The sequence below is a fragment of the Anopheles funestus genome, chromosome 3RL (assembly GCF_943734845.2).
Source record: "Anopheles funestus chromosome 3RL, idAnoFuneDA-416_04, whole genome shotgun sequence".
Taxonomy (NCBI): Eukaryota; Metazoa; Arthropoda; class Insecta; order Diptera; family Culicidae; genus Anopheles; species Anopheles funestus.
Genome location: NC_064599.1, coordinates 67,864,096 through 67,885,650, shown reverse-complemented (window position 1 = coordinate 67,885,650; position 21,555 = coordinate 67,864,096). Strand labels below are relative to the sequence as shown.

At 40.5% G+C, this 21,555-nt stretch overlaps 1 protein-coding gene across 4 annotated transcripts in view; it reads left to right on the top strand.

The window, feature by feature from the left end:
• Nucleotides 1-20,606, top strand: part of LOC125769016 (protein O-mannosyl-transferase TMTC1-like) — a 148,320-nt gene extending 127,714 nt beyond the window's left edge. For all 4 annotated transcript variants that reach the window (XM_049437391.1, XM_049437389.1, XM_049437390.1 and 1 more), the window contains 7 exons: nucleotides 6,388-6,509; nucleotides 8,085-8,249; nucleotides 8,385-8,642; nucleotides 14,819-15,024; nucleotides 15,319-15,454; nucleotides 17,787-18,012; nucleotides 18,289-20,606. In XM_049437391.1, the coding sequence (XP_049293348.1) occupies nucleotides 6,388-6,509; nucleotides 8,085-8,249; nucleotides 8,385-8,642; nucleotides 14,819-15,024; nucleotides 15,319-15,454; nucleotides 17,787-18,012; nucleotides 18,289-18,618 (1,443 nt within the window). In that variant the 3' untranslated portion in view covers nucleotides 18,619-20,606. The remainder of the gene's footprint in view (nucleotides 1-6,387; nucleotides 6,510-8,084; nucleotides 8,250-8,384; nucleotides 8,643-14,818; nucleotides 15,025-15,318; nucleotides 15,455-17,786; nucleotides 18,013-18,288) is intronic.
• Nucleotides 20,607-21,555: the final 949 nt, after the last annotated feature.

Below are 21,555 nucleotides of genomic sequence, written 5' to 3'. Positions count from 1 at the left end.
CGGAGACTGCTGATTATCAAGACCCTGAACTTAAAGGAGCAGTGAATCATAGCGGCTACTCTCTCCAACTCTTATCGTCGTGAGAAGTGCACTGATGAAGTGATTTATTCTGTATTTAAACGAGTTTGTTAAGAAAGCTTTTCGCTATTAGTAATAATATTAATATTAAGCTTTTTTCTTCATTGTTTTTTTGTTTAACTCCTGTTGAATCATAGTTTCAAATCTTAACTTGCAACAATTTCATTCAGCGCAAATTGTTCCAACAAGACGTTTCTTCACATTAACCAAATCGCTCCATTCTTTCCCCTTTTGACCTACAAACTTTCTTGGACTCGTTCACTGCAAAACTCTATTTCTCGAATTTGGCTGCATAACCTTCTGTTCCGATGGGCCGGTACCGGTTGATGTGCTTCTTGTTATTTCCAACATTGTTACTCAGTTCATTATCCTCATTGATGTTGACTTCGTTAGGAAAGTGGGCAGAAAGTTTTTTTTTTGTTGTTGAACCATATTTACTACAAAACTACCTTCCCACGCAACCGATGGCAACCGGCAGGCGGTAGTTTTATGGTTAAATGGATCGACCACTAGCCCCCAAACCCATCGCTAGCACAAAACCGACCGGTTCGTTTGTGCGTGTGAGGATGCGTAAAAATATCTGTCAGCACTCTTCATCACGTAATTCAATTGGTTGGGTAAAGCAAAGCACAACACACAAAAAAACGACAACCATATCCCGGGCCATTCGGGGGCGTGCAGCACAGTACGGTAACTGAATAAACACTTTGCTAACAAAAACAGCATGTTTGTTCGATTTTTCTTTCACATCTAACAGGACGACCGAGAAACGCTAGAGCATCCAATTGTCTTGCGGCATATTTCATGGTTCCTAGAAACTAGCAACGTGTGTGTGTGAGAATTTGGATGGGTGTGGGGATATCGCAAAAACTACGAAGAAAGAATAACATATTGAAGTGCGTGTGTAACTCGGTTCATATGAAGTTTTTACTGTTCCATTTAAGTTCGCGTATACAGTTCGCCGCAACTCGCTTGGCGAAACCGTTCTTTGATCTACCGAAACACACAACACACAAAATGGACTTCTTCAAATAGGATGACTTTATTACTGGACAGACAAAAACCGGGGGGACATGCTTTGACCCACAGAAAATGAAAAGAAGCGCATGTAAGCGCGCGGCAAGAGAAAAACAACTCCACTGCACGCGCTTGGTGATGTTGGCATAAAAGCCATGTGTCCATGTATGTGTGTGTGTGTGTGTGTGTGTGTGTGTGTGTGTGTGTGTGTGTGTGTGTGTGTGTGTGTGTGTGTGTGTGTGTGTGTGTGTGTGTGTGTGTGTGTGTGTGTGTGTGTGTTTGTGTGTGGTTGTATAATAGAGGGAAAAATAAGGGGAAATGAAAGTTGAAAGCAAAAGTGAACATCTTATCTTTCAATCTCATAAAAACACTCGAATCATTGCTCGGTTATTGCTTTTCTTCGCCATTTTGTACAACCTCCATAATGGGCATTCGTGTTAGTTGTGGGAAGCAGGAGCATCATGTAGCTTCTGCGACTAATAAAGTAGATGTGGTACGTACACTGCACGATAATAAATACCCTCTCAATACGTTATCTTCATCTTTACCATTTAGTTCCCGAAGCATCAAGCAAGGTCGGGGACTCGTACGCAATTTTATTCAATGAAGTTATACAAGGGTGGAGTCGACACGTACGCGCATAGACATACAGCTACACACACGTACACTCACGTTAGAAGGGTCTTGGGCTCCCGGAAAATGGTCGTTCCAAAACCACAACCAAACCTTCCATTCAGCCAGTTGAAGGATGTGCCCGGTACGGAACCGGAGTTTTTGTCTCTACTGTCTCTACTGCAAGCGGCAAACCATCGGTAGGACGACTGAGCAATACCATAAATAGACAAAATGAAATTAGTCGAGGATAACATCGAGAAGGATACTTAGTAATTTCCCCCGTGCAGTTTCGCAAAGATTCGCAAAACCCCGCAATCAATTCCCTTTTTATCGGTACTGGTTGGGCAGGATAGGCCACAATGGAGGGTGAGAGTATAAAAAATATACACAACGAATAGCTGTACCCCTCCTATACGAAAAAAACTTTTGCACCCTTCGAATCGATACGGTGTGGTACCTTCCTGGCACAAGGAGCCCAATCCTGTCTCGAGGGATAGAAATTAATTTTTCACACTCCGCTCGCACATCCCAACCGAAACCTGCCGCGTGGGAAAGCAAATGGTGGAGTTTTCACCGTTTTTTTTCTCTATTCCACCAGGAACTACGGTAATCGTAAAATTGAAGCCCTTGGTCGACTGATGTGTAAAGTTTTTCCAGCCCCCAACGCTTTTCCCCCCCTTTCCCATTCATGAAGTGATGTGGCATTTAAGGTTGTGGTGTAACGGAGCTAACGAAGCGGTCGATCGTATGGAACCGGTAAGATAGGTGTTCGTAACAAATCGTTCCGAAAAGAATGGACCGACCGGCCAGCCACTCGGGGTGGGTGAAGGAAAACCTTCGATGACCTACCGAATCATTCGAAAGGGTCTGAAGAGATCCATGGCGAGTGGTTTTGTTATGTGGGTTGTACCACAGATCGGTGTTTTATTAGCTAACGATTGTGGTTTTGCACAAAAATGAGAATGCTGCAAAAGGATGTTCGCTCGGATTCGATGAGAATGTTTGCGATAAAATAAATATTAAATTTGCTATTAAAACAAGAGCGGTACTTTAAATATGGTGAAGAAAGTTTAATTACACATCGTTTACATCAAAGGATTCCCAAGTTTTCCCCATCCCGTTTAGTGTTAATCGTGTTTTATGAGGGTTTTTATGATTGGTGTACTTATTAAACTAAACTTATTGTAATCTTCTAGAGATTTTTCGCCCTAAACCTTAACAATGAAATGAATAAGTTAAAGTAAGTTAAAATATTATTGTAAACTTATTTTTTTCTTTCACAATGTATGCATCGAAAAAAATTCGATAAAAGAAGGACTTTGTTAAAGAAAGAATTTTCATTTCAAGATAAAGTAAGCTTTTCTCATTATAATTAAAACTGGAATTACTAATAAGATCAACATTACACATTATAAAACTAAGAGTCAGTAAGTCAGTTAGTGATTTAATCATGTGGATAAGATTTGACAGTATGTGTGGAGACGCATTCTGGGGAAATTAGCATTAGAACTAATCAAGAGTGATAGTTTAGTGCATACTAGCACAGATGATTAACCTTACTTCAGGGGAAATATGTTCGAAAAAGTAGATACATTTTTTGGCAGATTCTTGAGGTTTAGTTTAAAATTTCTAGAACTTCAGCTTGTGTGACATTAAGACCTCCACAGATGGCCTGATCTGCTATTTTTGATTACTTGTAAAAGAATCGTGAGTTCTGCACACTGGGTTGTGGTCCGGAAATCCGGTCCGGAAGACGAAGAAGCTTCTCAGAATTACTTGAACACCTTGGAGATATTTTTTGCACAATTTACAAGCAACTGTTTTTATTTTAGCAGGATTTTCGTTTTTTTTCCTCAAGGGCAAAAAGTGCGCAATCTTCAATATATAAACACTTTTGAAACTAAAAGCGAACGTCACATTTCCATTAACTAAACTTTTTTTAATTTGCTTTGACTACTTATCTTGACCTTGACTTTCACTAAGGTTAATGTATATTTTTTCCCAATTTTTTTCAATTGTTGAATTTTAAAGTTTGTTTTTACAAAACAGCCGCTATGTACCGCAAACTCATGTTTCGAATTACTCTGAATAGCGTGTTTTGAACAGCCTTTTGCAGCGCACCGACAATAGTTCTGTAAAAGCGTCTATATTTGTGAGACTTTTTTTAAAACTTTCGTACTCCTACATTTGAAAACCTTGTAATGCAATATTTGTAAAGTTTGAACAGGTTAAAACCACACAAATTAAAACCTAAAGTATTCGAAATTGATTGCGAGTAATTTATTATTTCAAAATATTTTTACTTTTCAGAAATAATTCGGGTTGGGTGTTAAAGATAATACTTACGGGAAGCCTTGTTCGACTTCATAGAATTAATAAATTGTTTTTTTTTTAACAAAATCAATAATCACAAATCACAAACATGCAACGTCTTCATTGCGAAACCGCGATAAAAATTTAAATATTAATTTGAATAATTTAAGCTTTATTTAGCAAACTGACTGAATAATAATTAATGACGTTATTAAATAGCAGAAAATTAGTATCTTTTAATTATTTTTTAATGCTTTTAAACAGTGTAGTAACGAAATGGATAAAAACGAGCTGCTATCACTGCAGTAATATTGCTAGACAAGATAAAAGCGAGTAAAACCCATTTCGAAGTAATCAGACTAAATGTTTTCGAGCAATCAATGTAATGAAAAAGACCTCTTAACTGCACTGAATAATTCAGCACCCATGGTACGGATCCGTGTACCACGGAATGGGATGTTTTTTTTTGTTGCTACTTTCTTCCGAAGCTATAAAATAGCTCAATAAACAGTTGCTCTAGGCAACGATTTACCATTTTCCTGCCACAGTTCAATGTGACGTTCACACAGTAGCATTCGGCACCAGTGCCCTAGCCCTTATGCCCTGGACATTCAACCGCAATTAATTAGGAGCGAGTCTAGCGAACGGGTAAACATTCAACCACCTTCATCGACTGTTAGCCACGTGCTATCGTGGTGGAAGGGGACGCTCTTCCCTCCATCCCCTCCTCCACCCCTTTCCCTCAAAAAGGACGACACTTAATTGAAACTTTCTCCACGCCGAGGGAGCAGCGATGGAAATGCGTGCACTGCACAATAAATAATTGATTCGAAGGAAGCACTTCGTTAAGGGCCAGTTCAGTATTTCGGCATTCTTGTGGGTAGTGGGAGGTGGTTTTTCTTTTATTACCGTATTATTACAAGGTCGCTTCTTACCTTCACCGTACCGACCCTTCACCCGTTTGGGAGGTTTTTGCGTTCGGGTAAAATCTCTTCACTTACATGGTGAAATAGTTGCTCAACTCAATGCGCAACCAAACAATGTTGAGGAGAGTTGGTAAGTTTAATGGTTTACTTGTGGCCAAACGGTACCCGCTCATTTTTACACTCAAAATATCCACCCCTTCAACCCCCGTCCCTTTTCCCTCCTACTCCATACCCTGTCACTTCCCCACAACAGTGAGCCGACCATGTTGGGGCCTATAACGTTATGAATAAATTAAATAAACTTTTAGTTAAACTTTTCCTTCGCACGATGGGAGATGGCGCTCAGCATGCCGTCGGTGTAATAGTGCGGACCTTTAAGCATGCCAAACATACCCTCCTCCCGGGGGGGGGAAAGGGTGCGATGGAAAACGGGGATCGGAAACTCAGCGTGGACTTCTGTTTTCCAATTCACCAGCCATCATTACTCTATTATGGTTTCCTCGAATGACGATCGAAGCTTGTGTTTTTGGGGCGTGTGTGTGTGTGTTTTTTTTTTCTTCTGGGGAGGTTGAAGATGAACGGTATGTGGTTGATGTACGTGCGTGTTTGTTTGTTTTTTTTTTGCTTCTTCTTTACGGGTCCAAACGACTTCTTTCATCTTCCGGCACTGCTCAGTTGGATGAAAACTTTCGTATCTCATTCGTATTCATTAGGCAGTATATCGAGAGCGAGTGAATTGTACGGTGGTGCTTTTAGCTTGGGAATGCCTCACAAAAACGATGGCAGTGGAGTGGGTATGGTGAAATTCACATTACCCAAACGTTCTGAAGTCCACCCGGGAATTGACTTTCTTTTGCGTGTAATTCTACCACCTAAAAAAGGAAAGCTGTTACAGACAGACTTGAAAAATAAAACTGTTCCTCCCATAGTCAGTCAAAGCTCTTGAAAAAAAAAACCTTCCACCCCTAACACGTTTTCCTTGATCGGTTTTAGGTTAGGAAGAAATAGAAATGGAAGAGAGAAAGAGAAAAACAGCAACGCATGAAAAAAGCTGACTCGAACTTCATATCGACGTAGATTCGATTCGGTCAAGTCGCTACGACACTAAGCAGTATGCGTGTATTATTTTTCTCTCCTTCCATTACGAGTCGATGGGAAAATAGCACTGATTTTTGCAGCTTTTTCCGTTGGGCCGTGATGGCAAAAACCTGCAACAGTAAGATTTCCGCTTCCGGCTTCGACATTTTACAACCAAAAAAAAAAAGCTCCCCAGACCCAGCGATGGCCATTTTTTTGTGTTTAAGTCCCCATCTTCAGTCCTCTCTTTTGGCGCCTGGCAGCTGACTGCGTATCCTCGATGTGGCCCGCGTTTCCATTCATAAGGGTTGGAAATTTTATTTTTCTTCATGGCTTATTTTTCTTCCGCCTCTTTTCACAGCATCAGCGTCACGTGCCGGTGGTATTAGGGTTTCTATTATTAGTGCTACCGTTTCTGCCCGCCACAAACCTGGTCGTAACGGTGGGCTTCGTCGTTGCCGAGCGTGTTCTCTACATTCCTAGGTAAGTGTTTGAGGTTTGTGTTTACCATTTTGTTTCTTTCCTTTTCGTGATTCACACACAGGCAACAGAGACGGTACAAACTTTCCCTCCCGGCAAACTCCGGGTAAATGGGAAATAATTCCACAGCGGAAACGGTGCACCAGACATGGATGCCATAAAGAAATGGGCGAGAAAAAAAAACCTTATCAAACAACGTGCCAGCTTGGTCTGTTCAAAGCTTCAAAGGAGAAAAAAAACAAAAAAAGAGAAAAAAGAAAAACGCATTTCATGAGCGGTTACTCGGTGTAATTCTTTTCCCATCTCTTTTAACCGTAAAGAGGTATGCGGGAGAAAAAAAATGGCTTCAGACTGGGCAGGCATATACACTCACTCACTTTATCACACGTGCACTTTATCTAACCGTATTACGAAAGGTTGCGAAATAAAAAGAGGTTCAAAGTTTCAAATCGTACCAATTACCCAACCGGCCGGACGAAGCGAAAAGCGTCCAAAACTTTAATTGAGCTCCAGCACAGGTTGGCGCTGGTTGACGAAAAAAAAACACACTTTCTGCACGTTAAGCATTTATCGAGTGAGTTCGTGGAAAAGAATAAAAGTTTTTCCGCTTTTTTCTGTTTGACATATAGTTTATAATACCAGTGTGTGGCTTGATGCTGCATTCAATGATTTATAAAAAAGTTGATACAAAATCCGCTTTGTTGGAATTGTGGTTTCCGATGGGTGCTGGAAACTTATTTTGATATGAATAAGTAATTGAAATTGATGGGTTTTGGAAACCCACGTGCAATGACAAAGTTAAAACCCACATGAAGGATGTTAAAATGAATCAAAGTTTTGCTTTGAAGTCAATTCACCGGAAAACATTAGCGAATTGCTTAAAGTGCAGTAGTGAATGGTAATTTTTATAAAAAACTTTTTTATAACTTATCAACTTCATTCAATATGTACACTTTACATGATTATGGAGAGCAAAGGTGGTCTTTCAGACGAATCATAAATTGAAATATTGTTCCGTTAACATTACATTCGATTTTTATAATTTTGTTTGTTTGCAATCTTTTTTGTTATTAATATTAGGAGGGAAATGTATGATAATATTTTTTTAATCATTCGTTATTTACTAATTTATTTTCATGGATTTGTACATTTTAAAGCTGCTTTTGAATTTATGTATTGTTTTTATTAGAGTTAAGTGAAAAAATGTGTTTTTATATATATTAAAAAATAGTTCATAATTTATTAACTTTTCGTGTTGTGTTTGGCTGGTATTTTTGCAGGTTTATCGATTTGTTCGTTTTTTTGTCTTCTTCTTAAAATGGATTTTCATGCACAGTAATTTTTACATAACGTGTTTTATTTATTAATTTCTTTATTTATTTGCTTCATTTATTTATTTACTTTTCTTCTTTTATTGTTATTATGATATGGAAACGTTTTGATTTATTAGTTTATTTTTTACTTCACTTTAGTTAACGCTGCGTACAAATTGTTTTGACTTAAATGTCCATCCATAGCTTCTGTCATGTGACTTTATCTGATCGTTCCATCCCTTTCTCTACCAACTAATCGACACAGCATGGGTTGCCTGATTCTGGTGGTGTACGGTGCACAGCGACTGTGGGAACGTTCGGACCGACTGCGAAGACCAATTCTGTTGCTTAGCATCGTACTGCTGGCGGCCGGCTGTCTCAAAACCATCGCCCGTAACCAGGACTGGAGTTCGCGCGAAGCATTGCTACGGTATGCATACTCAACCGCTCCCCACACACACATACAACCACAGACGCAAAATCAATTAAACGCATACATCCGTGTTTCCGGGGGGGTAATGTTCACGTTTTGTTAACCCTTTTTCCCCGTCACGGTGGTTCACAGCTCGGGCCTGAAAACGTTACCGCACAACGCCAAAATGCACTACAATTTCGGCAATTTCCTGCGGGACTCGTCGCAACCCGAACCGGCCATCGCTCATTATCGGGAGGCGCTGCGGCTGTGGCCAACGTACGCCAGTGCACACAACAACATCGGCACGCTCATGCCGCAGTTCGCCACGGCCGAGTATCACTTCCGGGAGGCTATCAAATATGCATCCGAGCACATTAACGCGCACTACAATCTAGGCCAATTATACAGGTGAGTGAGGACACAACACTGCAACCGTTCCGGTTGCGTCGACGGTGAAGATGACTGGCTCGTGTTTCGGTGATCGATCGAGTTCGTCCATTCGGTCTGTGGTCTGTAGACCGTTTGGAGAGCTGACGCAATGGTTGGGGTTTTTGCTGGTGGGGAAAGCTTCTGTCTGCTTTTTTTCCAGCTCGAAATGGTTTTTTGCTTCCATTTCTTTTTTTTTTTTGGTCACCATCATGACAAACAGTGACAACGACAACGACATCCAATTTGTCTCCGTTGTCCTCCGTTTGCGATGCATCTTTTTCCGCAACGGTACGCACGTTCGCCTACAACATGGCGATGCTAGTGAGTGTCATGAGTACAGAAATTTAATTAGGGAATTGGGATTACGGTACATTAAATGTTATTTCTACTGCTTCTTTATCATCTGCTCGGCTCCCGTTTTTGGGCGCGTGGCTGAATGCATGGTGAGGATGGATGTCGCCATTTTGCTTTTAACACACGATGAAAGCTCGGTGGGACATTGGCAATATTCCAAAAACGGAAATAGTCATTTTTTTAATTTTGGATTCTCAAAAAGAATTTTAAACCGTTTCATTAAACATTGTTGATAAATAATTCATTAGTTAATAAAAATTAAAAAATATTTTTTCCTACGCATATTTAAATTCTTAACTCTTTAAAAATAATTAAAAGGGCATGATCAAGCAACGTTTTTTAATTCCTTTTTTCTTTTTCAAGAAAACTTCTCTGAAACTTTCTCAAAATCGACAATCAACCAAAGGGAATCGTTATTTCCCGTACAGTGGTTTAGTCGTTTGGGATTCGTCGGTTCCACAAGGGGCAACAAATCGTTTTACTGCTCCTCATGGTGGGGATCAACCGATGCTTTTTTTTCTTGTTGCTTCAATTTATAAGATTCAATTAATTTTCCTGTTCAACCAATTGCTCGCTGGCTCTCTCCAAAGGCCCCAATGCACGGAAGCCGGTAAAGGGTTTCATTCGGTTCGGCTTCGGCAGGCGAGCCTTTAACCCTGGTTTCGTTACCACCATCGTTGAAAGTGTAGTGTGATGGCACTTAAACCCCATGTTTGCCAGCAACGCGACACAACGCCGCAAAAAGAGGCAAAAGTGGAGTAAAAATAAAATGGAGGAAACAGAAGAAGAAAAAAAAGCGAAACAACCTCTAAGAAACCACTCCGCCTTGTGCCATGGGCAGCTGTAATTGTGATGGAGAAAATTAAAAGCACGATCACGGTACCGGAGCAGAACCCGGGGCCAACGAAAACCCCATCTGGAAGGCCTCCTTTCGTGCTTATCTTGCCCGTGTGCTGGGAAAACTGCTGGCAAAAAGCTTCGACCACCGACCCTCGTTTTTCTCGTCACTGTTACGTTTCTTTAATTATACTTTAATCCTATCGTTTGCTTAAATCTTCCCGATCGTACGGCGCGTTGCGAAAGTGGAGCCCGGGAAGTGTTCGCGTTTCGTGCACATCTTTGCGGCAGCCGGTACGAAATGTTGCTATTTTGCAGCCCTATGCACTATGGGATGGTTTGAGGACAGGTTTGGGGACAGAAAATAGTTTTAAATATTATAAAACAAATATTCTGTAAAAAATAGTTTAATTGATGTCCTATTCCTTTTCCTTTTCCTTATTAATTACTATGAAATTAATTAGAAAGTCAATATATTTTTACACCACACAATTACCTATCCTTAAAATTAAGTTTCAAGTCTTACTGGCACAGTCTGTGGAACCACTCATGATACAATTTGTTTAGCATTGTCCCGCAGTGTAAGAGAGTGCTCTAAGTAAAAGAATAGATTCCCATCCGAGTAACAACTTCTCCACAAAGCGTGCACAGTCTCTGCCGGTTTCTTCTAGCCTAGTGTCATCAGCCCTATTTCCACGAAGCTTTCCTTCGGGATCAACCTGTAGTTCTTCCCGACAAAATAGAAGTGGCTCTCACCTTCTTCACGATACTCTTTCTTCTTCCGGCTGCGAACACTTCACTTTATCACGATCACGAACCTTTTGCACGGATTGCTCGAACAATCGAAAGACACCACCCGGATGGCAATCGGTACTCGGGACCAGGTGTTCTGCTACTTAAAAGATTAGTACCAGCTTAGAAATTATAATTGCTCCCTCGGAGTGTTTGCATTAATTCTTCCATCCCAAGTGGTTTTTCCGCGTAGGTTTCACACGCCTGACAACCACCACACCCGCCACCGTTTCGTCGCCAAGCAACATTATCTTCATGGTGCTTTTGCCCTGTTCCGGGTGTGTATGTTACGGTGCCATTATAACCTTCTCCAATTGTAGCGGGAACATATCACCCGGGCGCCAGCCACGGAAGAGTATCAATCCCTCGGGCTGTCCTGTACAAGTGGCACGCTTTTCACCGTGTGCCACACAAAACCCTAAAGAAACTGACACTTTTGTTGCATCAGTGCAGTTGAGTGGGCTATTTACAACTTTCACGCCGAAGAGTAATGAAATGAAAGAGCAACTATGTAATCTTGTCTAGCTGATGGTATACCACGGATGAGCCACTTGTGGGCAGCTAGTGTGCGTTGGTGTTTGCCAACACTAGCATAGATGTGTCATCGTCTTCACGATAACCGCTAGGAAAAGTAAGTGTAAATGTCGAAACTATTATTACAAAACCTTTGCTACATTGCTGGTAAGGACAAGGTAGTCAGTCCTCAGAGCATTGAACATGAGAAAGGTTGTTGAAAAGTTTTCTAGTTGTGTGATTCTATGGCTGGGAAACGATAAGCTGTTGCCAGTTTCAAAGTTCTGATTGTTATTCAATAAAACATGTAACTACATGTTATTAGATAAACACTCGAAAAGGTGTAAAATTCAATCGATTGTTAAAGTTGTTCCTTGTGCTAAGATTTGATTGAATTCATGCAATATTATTGAAATTTGAATATTTGAGTGTCTTTTCAATATAAACCTTATTGACTCACCCAAAGGTAGAACTCAAAATGTTGCAATAGGTACTTGAACAATCTGTTTCCTAATTACGACTTTTTTCATTTTTTTAGTAAAGTCACAGGCTTAACATCATTTAAAATCGTCACCAAAACTAATGCATTGTCTACATCACGCGATCTCAGCTTTATGGCCCAGATGACTATATAAGATCCCAGATGACTATATAATGTAGATCTGACATTTCGTGTTTCGAGGTAGTCCTTTGCAACGCAAAAGTTAGTAGGGCCGTATATGCTTGTCCAGAATCCTGATCAGGATTTTTGCTTTCGAGGAGTTCCTTCGCCAAGCCTTGACATTAAGGAAACTGGTAAAAAAGCCGGAACCCCGGAAGTCGCACTTCTTCAAACATCCTCAAGAATTATATTGAACATCGTCGGAGCAAAGTGGTCCAATATCCAGGAATTCGGTTCTGTTACATAGTCTTCCAACATTCTTTGTGGTATATAGTTTCCTTGCGTGGTTTTACATCTTTCTTTTTAGACGATGTTCCTGGTCTTTAGTCTGAAGTGTTGTCCAAAGCGCAAATAGATTAGTTAAATATCCGGAAATTCAACTTCAGGTGATACACCGTTATTTAAATGTTGTCCTAGATCTATATTATATCAACCCGTTCTACACCTCTGTTCAGGGAGCATCGTCTATTCCACGTTGTAAAGGTTATTTAGGTTAAGTACGAGTTAAAACATTTTTGTAGGCCATACAAATCCGAGGACAACTGATGTATCAAAAAAAGCAAATTCAAAAGAGCCTTAAGCTACTTAGTAATTCAGTTTCAACTCCTTTGAATTGAGTTTCTTTCCTAACTCTTTCTAATGATGGCGAAAAACGTCGTAGAAGGCATCTTGAAGACTTTATTGCTAAAAATTAGTACCATGAATTGATTCATGCTTTTATCTATTCCTGTGTGTAGTCTTTCATGAATGAAGTTCATCATAAAATGATTTTATTTCCAGATAATTGAAAACTCCTCCTCAAGTGTCATTTTTAATAAAGTTTTACGTTTTACATCATTGAAATTATTAACAATAACCTTTACTAAAAACAAGTTTAAATTTGAAATACTTTTTATTCAGTAAAACGCTTCAAAACACAATTCTCATGTAAATAAAACAACCGAGAAAAAAACACTTTCTCAGCAAGTTGCGTAAATGCATTTCATGCAAATCGTAACAAAACAAAACGCCCAAACAAAACAACAAAATTAAAAATTCATGTCCCTCCAACGACCACTAGTCACTGGCAAGTGTTGTCAACACCAAATTAACCCAAAACCCGTCGTTTAACCGGCACTGGCACAAACCTCGTGTAACAGTTGCAGTCGATGTCGGTGTAACAGCAGGCTAGCAAAACGAACGCAAAAAGTAGTTCCTTTCCAACATCCTGGAAATGCTGCGCGACCGTCTTTCACGTACCAATTACACATAGCGTTCGCTTCGAGTGACGTTTTCGGCGACTGACATTGCTCGCCGAAAAGTTTTGCTTTCATACCCTTTCGTTTTGCTAGCTTTATCGCGAAAGACCAAACAGAATGGAATTGCCTGCCGGTGTGCCTGTATGTTGATGGCGTACTGCTTACACTTGTGACCGAATTGCGACCAGGTCTCTCGTCTATTTCTGTTTTTTTTTCTTCTTAAACTTTTATGAGTTGAACGGGGGTTTTTTGTGTGTTCGCTTTTGTATTGCGTGCCGGTTTTGCGTGAGTAGATCCTTCAATCCATCGCACTAACGTAGTGTGAACTTTCGGAACTTTCTGTACGTGAAAAACCAATCTCTAGTTTTTTTGTTTGCTAAAAGTGTCATCAAAATTAACGACAAGATGACAAGTGCTGACAAAACAGACAAAAACCGTAGTGAAAAGCAACAATAGCTTACATCATCATCCTTACGATAATGATCGCCTTCATTATTGGCTTTCCGAATTTCCCCATTCAACTAACCACCGTTCCTTCCTTCCGGATGTTTTAAGGTGGATAAAATCATTCAAACTCGCTTTATTTTTGGAAGCAAAAATAAAAGACAATAAATTCCTCAGCTTCTTACCGTTCCTGCTTGGGGTTTGTAAACGTTAACGATGGGGTTAGATGATTGCAAATGGTGGGAAGGAAAATGAAATAAAAGCACAACCCCGCAAATGAACGTACGGATTAGTGATGGGCGGGTCGACCCAAACCTACCGGGTCAGAGCCATCCATAGGCGACCCGAATCGGTTGGAGTAAATAAATAGTAGGTTCAGTAGGTGCAACGATTCCGTTAGGTGGAATCTATTATTAGCAACTCTGATCCGTGTGAGCAGAGAGTTCGGATCGGAACTACTGAACCTCGCGTTCAGATCGAGCTCGATTCGATCATACTGGACAGTAGGTTCAGTAGGTGCAAGCTACCATAAGCGACTCCAATCTGTGGGTTCCGAGAGTTCAGATCGGAACTCTCTCTCTCCCTCTCTTATTGGCTTCAAAGATCTCTAAGGTCACGCAGGCTTACTCGGAACGGATCGGATCGGAACTACTGAACCTATTTCTATTTACGTGTCGGTCCGAACCAGCTGCACCCACGGAACGGAGTCGATTCCGATTCTTCAGCATCCGACATGGGTTGAGCTATGAAATGAATCGTATGGCCCATCACTAGTACGGACGCACCCTCCATTCTGTAGAAAACAGTGGTGCCCAGCGTTGGGTAGCTCGTGGTTTGCTTTTGATTTTGATCCCATTTGTATGTACTTACGGTAAGCTGGAATGGTTGTAGTGAAGCAGTTAAATGGATACAAGAGCTCGCCACTCGCCAGAAAACACATAAAGACTAGTACCATTTCAGATGAAAAGGATTATAAAATATTCATCTCTAGCAGTCTCTGCTGGTGGAGCATGTTACGAATGCTTTTGCAGTACACTTTTTATCCGGTTAAATGTGTGTTAGGAGGAGGACAGTGAGCAAAAAGGGTAAGAGAAAACAAGGATGTTTTCCTTGTAATTTGGCTCACTGCCATTAATGGTAGCTACCGTTCGCGTCGCTTCGATGAAAGGTCCTTTCTGGCTCTTTTTTTTTTCTTTATCGCTCCGGTCGCAACCAGCAACACCGACCAATGGAACACCTTTACTGTTTCGTGCACATTTCTAATCAATTTCTTCTTAACATTCGTTTCTTTTCTCCTTCTGCTTCCATCGCTACAGAAAATCGAACCGTACGACCGATGCGATCCGGATGCTGGAACGTTGCATTCAGCTGGAACCACTCTTTACCGCTGCTTACCTGGAGCTGGTGAAGCTGTACGGTGGACAGCCGGCAGCTGCCGGTCGGTTGCTTGCACGCGTTGTACGACTCAATCCGTACAATGCGGACCTTCGCCGACAGTACGGCGACTGGCTGATGGAGCAAAGTACGTGTAAATTATTTATCCTACCCTGTTTGCCCTCGTACGATCTGTTTCCTTGTTATCGGTGCTATTTGTTCCATTCGATTCTTTCGTTTTTTTTTCTTGCCCTTTCGTGTGCCCTTACGGAGTAGGGGGTTATTTTTATTGGTTTCTTTTGTTGTGCCGGATGCGCTGTGATAGGGCATGATCGATAGCATTAGCACACCGGTACCAATCGCTTCTGCCATCGTTATCCATTTTATTTATTCTGTCCCGTTTCTAACTTTTCTCGTCTCCCTCGTTCGCTTACCGGACTAGATATGTTGCTGGAAGCGTTCAAACAATACCAGGAAGGGATCAAAATAATGGAAACTCATCAATTATCCGTGATTGGAGCCTGTCGCTGTCTACGCAAAATGGGACAACAGTCGCGATTACATCAAATGGTGCTGAGGTAAGTGTGATATGTTACAACGCCCAACCCATTTGCGTTACCACCTTATGGTCGCGAGAGGGAAGTAGGGAGTGAGAGAGAAAGGCAGAAAGGAGCAAAACAAAAGGGTGCCTTTAACAATGGCTGCAACGGTAACGGTGAAGATACAATTTCATTACGATTCCAAACCCACCCGAAACATTAATCAATCGCACCGAGTGGAAGAACTTAACGGTGCGGAAGGCTTTTCATTGATACGGGCGCTGAAAAGGATGCATGCGATTTCCTGATCGGATCGTTAAATGGTACGATAATTTTGATTGTTTAACAAATTTCACTAAACGGTTAACTGGGATGTACTACGGCACGTGGTTTGTTTGGATTGATTTATCTGGTTTAATACGTCTTTCATCGCATCAAAATGGCACTGAGGTTGTGTGAGTTTCCAGTTGAGATGGATGAGAAAATTGTGTGGGATTACTTTTTAGCCAAAGCTCTTCGAAATAATGAATGAATGACAATTTAAACAAAATGAATACGTCATTCATGACATTATCATGACATTGTAATCAATGTATCAAGGCGATATGTTTATTTCTTACAAGGGTTCTTATTCATGTAAGTATTAGAACCGCAACTAACTAACGGTCGGTGGAGTTTATTTCTTTAAGAAAATACATTTTTTCCATTCTGTACATTGGTTTTAAGTAGTTGGAATGAAAAAAAAAAACTTGTCGTTTAGCGCATCATTTAGTGATTTGAATTGCGTTTTATTGATTACTACTCTTATTTTTTATCATTTTTATTACTTTTATTACTTTTGTTTTCTTATTACTGTTATTACTCTTATTACTTTTAATACTTTTATTACTTTTTTAATTTTGTTACTTTTATTACTTTTATTAATTTTATTACTTTTTTACTTTTATTGCTTTTGTTGTTTTTATTTCTTTTATTACTTTTATTACTTTTACTACTTTTATTACTTTAAAAAATTTTATACTTTCACTTTTCACCGGGTAAATGTTCCAAAAATAATAATCAAAATAGTTCAATTTTTCTCAATGGTGCCATAAACCAATTCAGTTAATTTTCGACTCTTAGTTTACCTTAATGGTATTGCAAAAATAAATCAGAAGATTGCTTCTATTTTTAGATTGTCCTTGACAATTGAATCAATGCCACCATTGGTGAAACCATGTCACGATCAAGATGAATTACTCGGTAACAATCATCCGCCAAAAACCCTTGAGCTCTTTTTGGGCTGGAATTGAAATACCAAATACAGCGAGGGAAAAGGAAAACTGTTTAGTATATTCCATGAATATGGAAAGAGACAAAGTATGAGAGAAAGAGAATTTCATGAAGCAATCATAACCTTACACTTGTGCCGCTAGCTTGACTATGAATTGCACCTTTGCGGCGTACCGCTTCCCAGCATCACAATCGCACAACTTCATTTTAGTTACAACGAACAAGTACCATTTTCCTACACCAACGTTTCGTTTTGGGGAAAGAAAAGGGCCCAGTAGAAGACCCGGGGAATGGTGAGGAAAGTGTAATTTATAATTCATTTTCTTCACCAGCAGAGATGACATTCTTGATCCCTGACACCGTGATATGCCGACGGCGCCGACGACGATGATGATGGCGACGACTGTCCAAAGCCGGTTCGGTTCGGTTTTTGTCGGATTCGCACTTCGTCGCATTTCCATCGCACTGCGTAGCAACCATCACCGGCCTTTTATGGAGGCTCGATGCATTGGAAGGTTGGGTGGGTCGTACAGCTGAGCGGGGTAGAGGAGGGGGTCCGTGGTATTCGGGTTTGGTAGTGGCTTGTACTCTTAAGCTCGTCGTTCCAAACCAGTGCATTCGTCTCGACTTTTGCGGCACATTCGAGGCAAGATTTGCCCGGCGTCGTGCTATAGAGGTGGCTGAATTTACGAGCATCCTTTTTTTTTGGATGAGTTTGCCGGGAAGCAGAGAAAATCCGGTTCCATTCAACGGATTTCTATTCGTATTCCGTACGGGTGAACCTTCAGCAAAACTACACCAGTGGGAAAACGTAAGCAGCGAGCAACGAGAAAAGAAGACTACAAAATGGAGTGGCTTTGCTAAGGGTAGCTGATTTTATGCTGCACCACCCAACAAGGATCCCGTTGTTCTCTGTTCGTTCCGCCTGTAACCTGCAGTATGGTTGCCCTCGCCAAACAAATAGAAATGAGATATAAAAAAAACTCCACATTTTGCTGGCAGAATCAACTCGTGCTCCATTCATTCCTTTAGCCTTCGGTTTGCTTCCTTCCGACCAACTAACCGATGCGAACCGCGTGCGTCTATAAATCTTTTTCAGATGGCAATTTATAGTTCGCTTATCGAACGGCGGCATTCCGATACAGAACGATATCTATCTCCGTGATTGGAGCATAAAGCACGAGCTTCGCAACCGGGCGATGATATACGACAGTGGTAGCAGCACTAGTAGCAGCAGTACTAGTGGATCCACCGCTAGCAGCAGTATTGTGAAGAGCAACAAAGCCCCCATCGCTAGTCGGAACGCCGAAAGCATAAAAGATTGCGTAAGTGATTTTCTCTGACCATGCCTAGTAGTATGGTGCAAGTTTGATGTATTTATTTTATTTTTGCACGATTTTTATTCATTTCAATTCTTTATTTTGTTTTATTGCAAGCGATGGAGACGCCTGGTGTTTTGGATTTTTTTTACAAACTACCAGGCGTCTCCATATTTCGTTCGTAAAATCATTTTACGGCAGACATTTTGAAGTTGAATAGTTTTTGAGCACGAATACAAATTCGTCTTGTTTCTTTTTCTTTTCAAAAAAAAAAAAATATAGTCCCACACACATCCCGGCAAACATACGGAGCAACGACCACAACCGGAACCGGCCGAAATTAGCATACGAATTTTGCGCACACCACACTGTAACCGGTCGGAACATCTTCCCAGCTCACTGAAAGCTTGCAAACTAGCGGCCGCATCTGCATCCTCGCCCGAACCCACCAACACTGTCGCCACCTCGCACACGGGTAAAGGTAGTGGGAAATCGAAAAAATGGTCCAAAACGCGTCACAAACCGAAACGGCAGCAACCGGCCGGTACGGCACTCGATCCGAACGGTGCCCTTGCACCGTTGCTCGTGTCAAACCTGCTCGATAAGCTGTAACGGACAGATTTCGGGGTAAGGTTTGGTAAGCTAAACGTAGGAGAAAAGGTGAGGCGTTAAACCGTGTCCGGATTAGTCCCACGCAAGTGCACGGTCCCGTGATGATCGATGGTGATGATTTTATTTCCGCCCCCGGTTTAAAAATAAATACCCGCCCCGGGGAGTTGCACGGGAATGAACTGATTTCAAACAAAGCAATGGAACAAACCGCATCATATAGAGAAGCAAATCGCCCGAAATAGCATGATAAATCGCATTACATTACTTATCATCGTACGCAACCAGGAAGAAGAAAAAAAACCAAGTGGACAGGGAGCAAATAGAGTCGCTAGAGTGAACGCAATAATCACTCGGATAACTGACATTATCGCCTCATCCCTGAATTCCCTTCGCGTGGTTTTTTGGAGCAAATCCGCAAAAGGGCAAATTGTAATTATTATAATCCCAAAGCCTGTGCTTAACAAATGCTCGCCGTAACAGCTGTACATTTTCGAACATTTGGTAGACGAATAGGTTGATAGATAACGCGAACGATTATCCATACACATATATATATAGGACCTGTAAATACGCACATCCCAACGGGAGTCGAGAGGTAAGTGAGTGAGATGCTAGTGATTAGTGGCGAAGTAGTGAACTCCACAAGCAACGGTGGATGTGCATCCTAGACGAACAGGCTGCATAGCAGTGGGAAGGCAATATTTCGATTATAATTCGAACCGTTGAAGAGTAAATTGTAAAAAAAAACCCGAAGCTAAAATATAAGACTGTAGTGATGGGAAGGCACACACGCAAGCGAACGGCTTGCGGGAACTCTTATTTCAACTGTCTCGTACAAGCTCGAATGGTTTCGAATATGTGAACAGGAGTGAGCGATAAGGTTTACTCATTAAATGCTATGAATTGATGCTTCAAGAGTCGAGTTTTATTGTTACCTTTTTTATATATTTCGGCTCTTTTTTTTGGGTGGCGATTTTTCTGCCTCCCCGGTTGTTCTGTGAAGCTTTTCTTTTTTTGAAAATGAAAAATTTTCATCCACACGAAAGAGGGAAAAAAAGCAACAATCTGCATCCAGTTGGAAATGTTCTATTCGTTCGAGTGAGTGCCGAAATTAAACGAACTGTAAGTAGCATTTCATACGCCCCGTAGATATATTTGTGTTTAACGAGGTGCAGCATTGCTTACTGCAATGAAACGATGGTCCGCTCATACCTGTCAGGTTGTCAGTATTTGAATCGGGTTCAGTGTGCTTTTATTTTTTTAATAAACCCCATCCGAAGCGTTGAATAGTGTGCAGGCACTGGAGAGTAACGAATTTATAACCTGTTCTCCCAATGAGCATTGGGTGACCCATCACTGCATCTTCGTCAGTGCAACGGACCGCAATAATGACCAACCGAGAGATTATTTTAAATTAATAAAAAACAAAGAAAGAAAAAAATAACGTCAGCCAAACTACGCTAGCCTGTTTATGTTTTGAGTGAAGGTTTTTGGTCGGGGTTTTAGTTTTTTTGTTTTCTTCTTGCCCTCTCCAAATGCAAATATGAAGAACGCAAATCAATTACAACCAAACCCAAGTGGATGGAAAAACAGAGAAGGAAAAACAAGGTATCGGGCACCGTTTGCTGTAAAACGACTCTATAATTGGACGAACTTGAAGCGAATGGAAGCAGTGTGTAAATGAAACCAATGAGCGAATAAAAAGGACATAAAAATCAGCGCTTCATCCACTCTGTCCGCTTCGGGTGTGTTTGATGAGGAACATTTTGAAAAGCGCAAAAAAAAACACACAAACACGAGAGAAAGAGAAAAAAAGGTCGTCCGAATCGTTGTATCGAAGCGAAACTGGGAATTGATTGGGCAACAGAAATGCACGGGGCGAATTGTAACGTGAGAAATGAAAACAATACTGTAAACCGCTAAAGCGATCGAAACCGATCAATAATAAAAACAGCATTTTTAAATAAAATTTTCACAAAAATCATAAACCCACGGTGTAAGTTTTTTTTTATTTCTTTTCATTTTTCAATTCCTTTTTCCACCTGATGTGTGTTTATTAAACATTTTTCCAATTCTCTTTCAGTTTGATCTACCTATATTAAAAAAAGACAAAAATTACACCATAAAAAAGAGTAATAAAACAATTCAGGTAGCTTATTGATTTTCCATAAAAAGCAGTCCATTTTGTGTACGTGTGTATGTGAGAATTCGCTTTTCAGCTTTACTTCGCTGAGTGTCATTGTAATAATTGACGAATGCACTTGATTGACAGTCTGATCCAGTAACAAAGCGAAGGGATGTCCTTCTGCAATGATCGGAAAGTGGAAATAAAAATACTTTCGAGAATAAAGTGCAACTATCTGTCAGTGCATTTGTGTGCATAGGTAATCATTTTAAGTGAGGGTGAAATATATTTTCTTCCTGTCGAAAAAAATTGGAAAAGCTTTTGCAGCGCATACAAAATGTCGTGTCAAATTTGTAAAAATCGAAGAAAGGTAAGTGGATTTTGGTTAAGCAAATTGTTTACCCACATAAACTAATATTTATTATTTATAGTAAAAGCTTTCTGTTATTACTATTTAGGAAAGAAATTTCATAGCAAAAAATTGAGAAACAAAAATTGAGAAACACCAGAATACAACAGTATTTGTTTTTGTTGAATTAAGAATCCTCTACCATCAACAGAGTTTGGTTTTATTTATAATGAGTTCACAAAGAGCTAATACTAAAAATAAATCAAATCCTGACAAACTCAGCGCGTTCCTGGATAAATTCATTGGATCACGAGTTTGCTGTTCAATGAACATGTTCTCTGCGTCCTCAGATAAGAAAAAGTTGAAAGGAGTTTTAGTTAAACAAAAATTTTTTTTTTCTTTCTGAAATCATTTTAAAATCTTCTGCAAAATCTGCTACAACTGTAGCTTGACCACGAGCTAT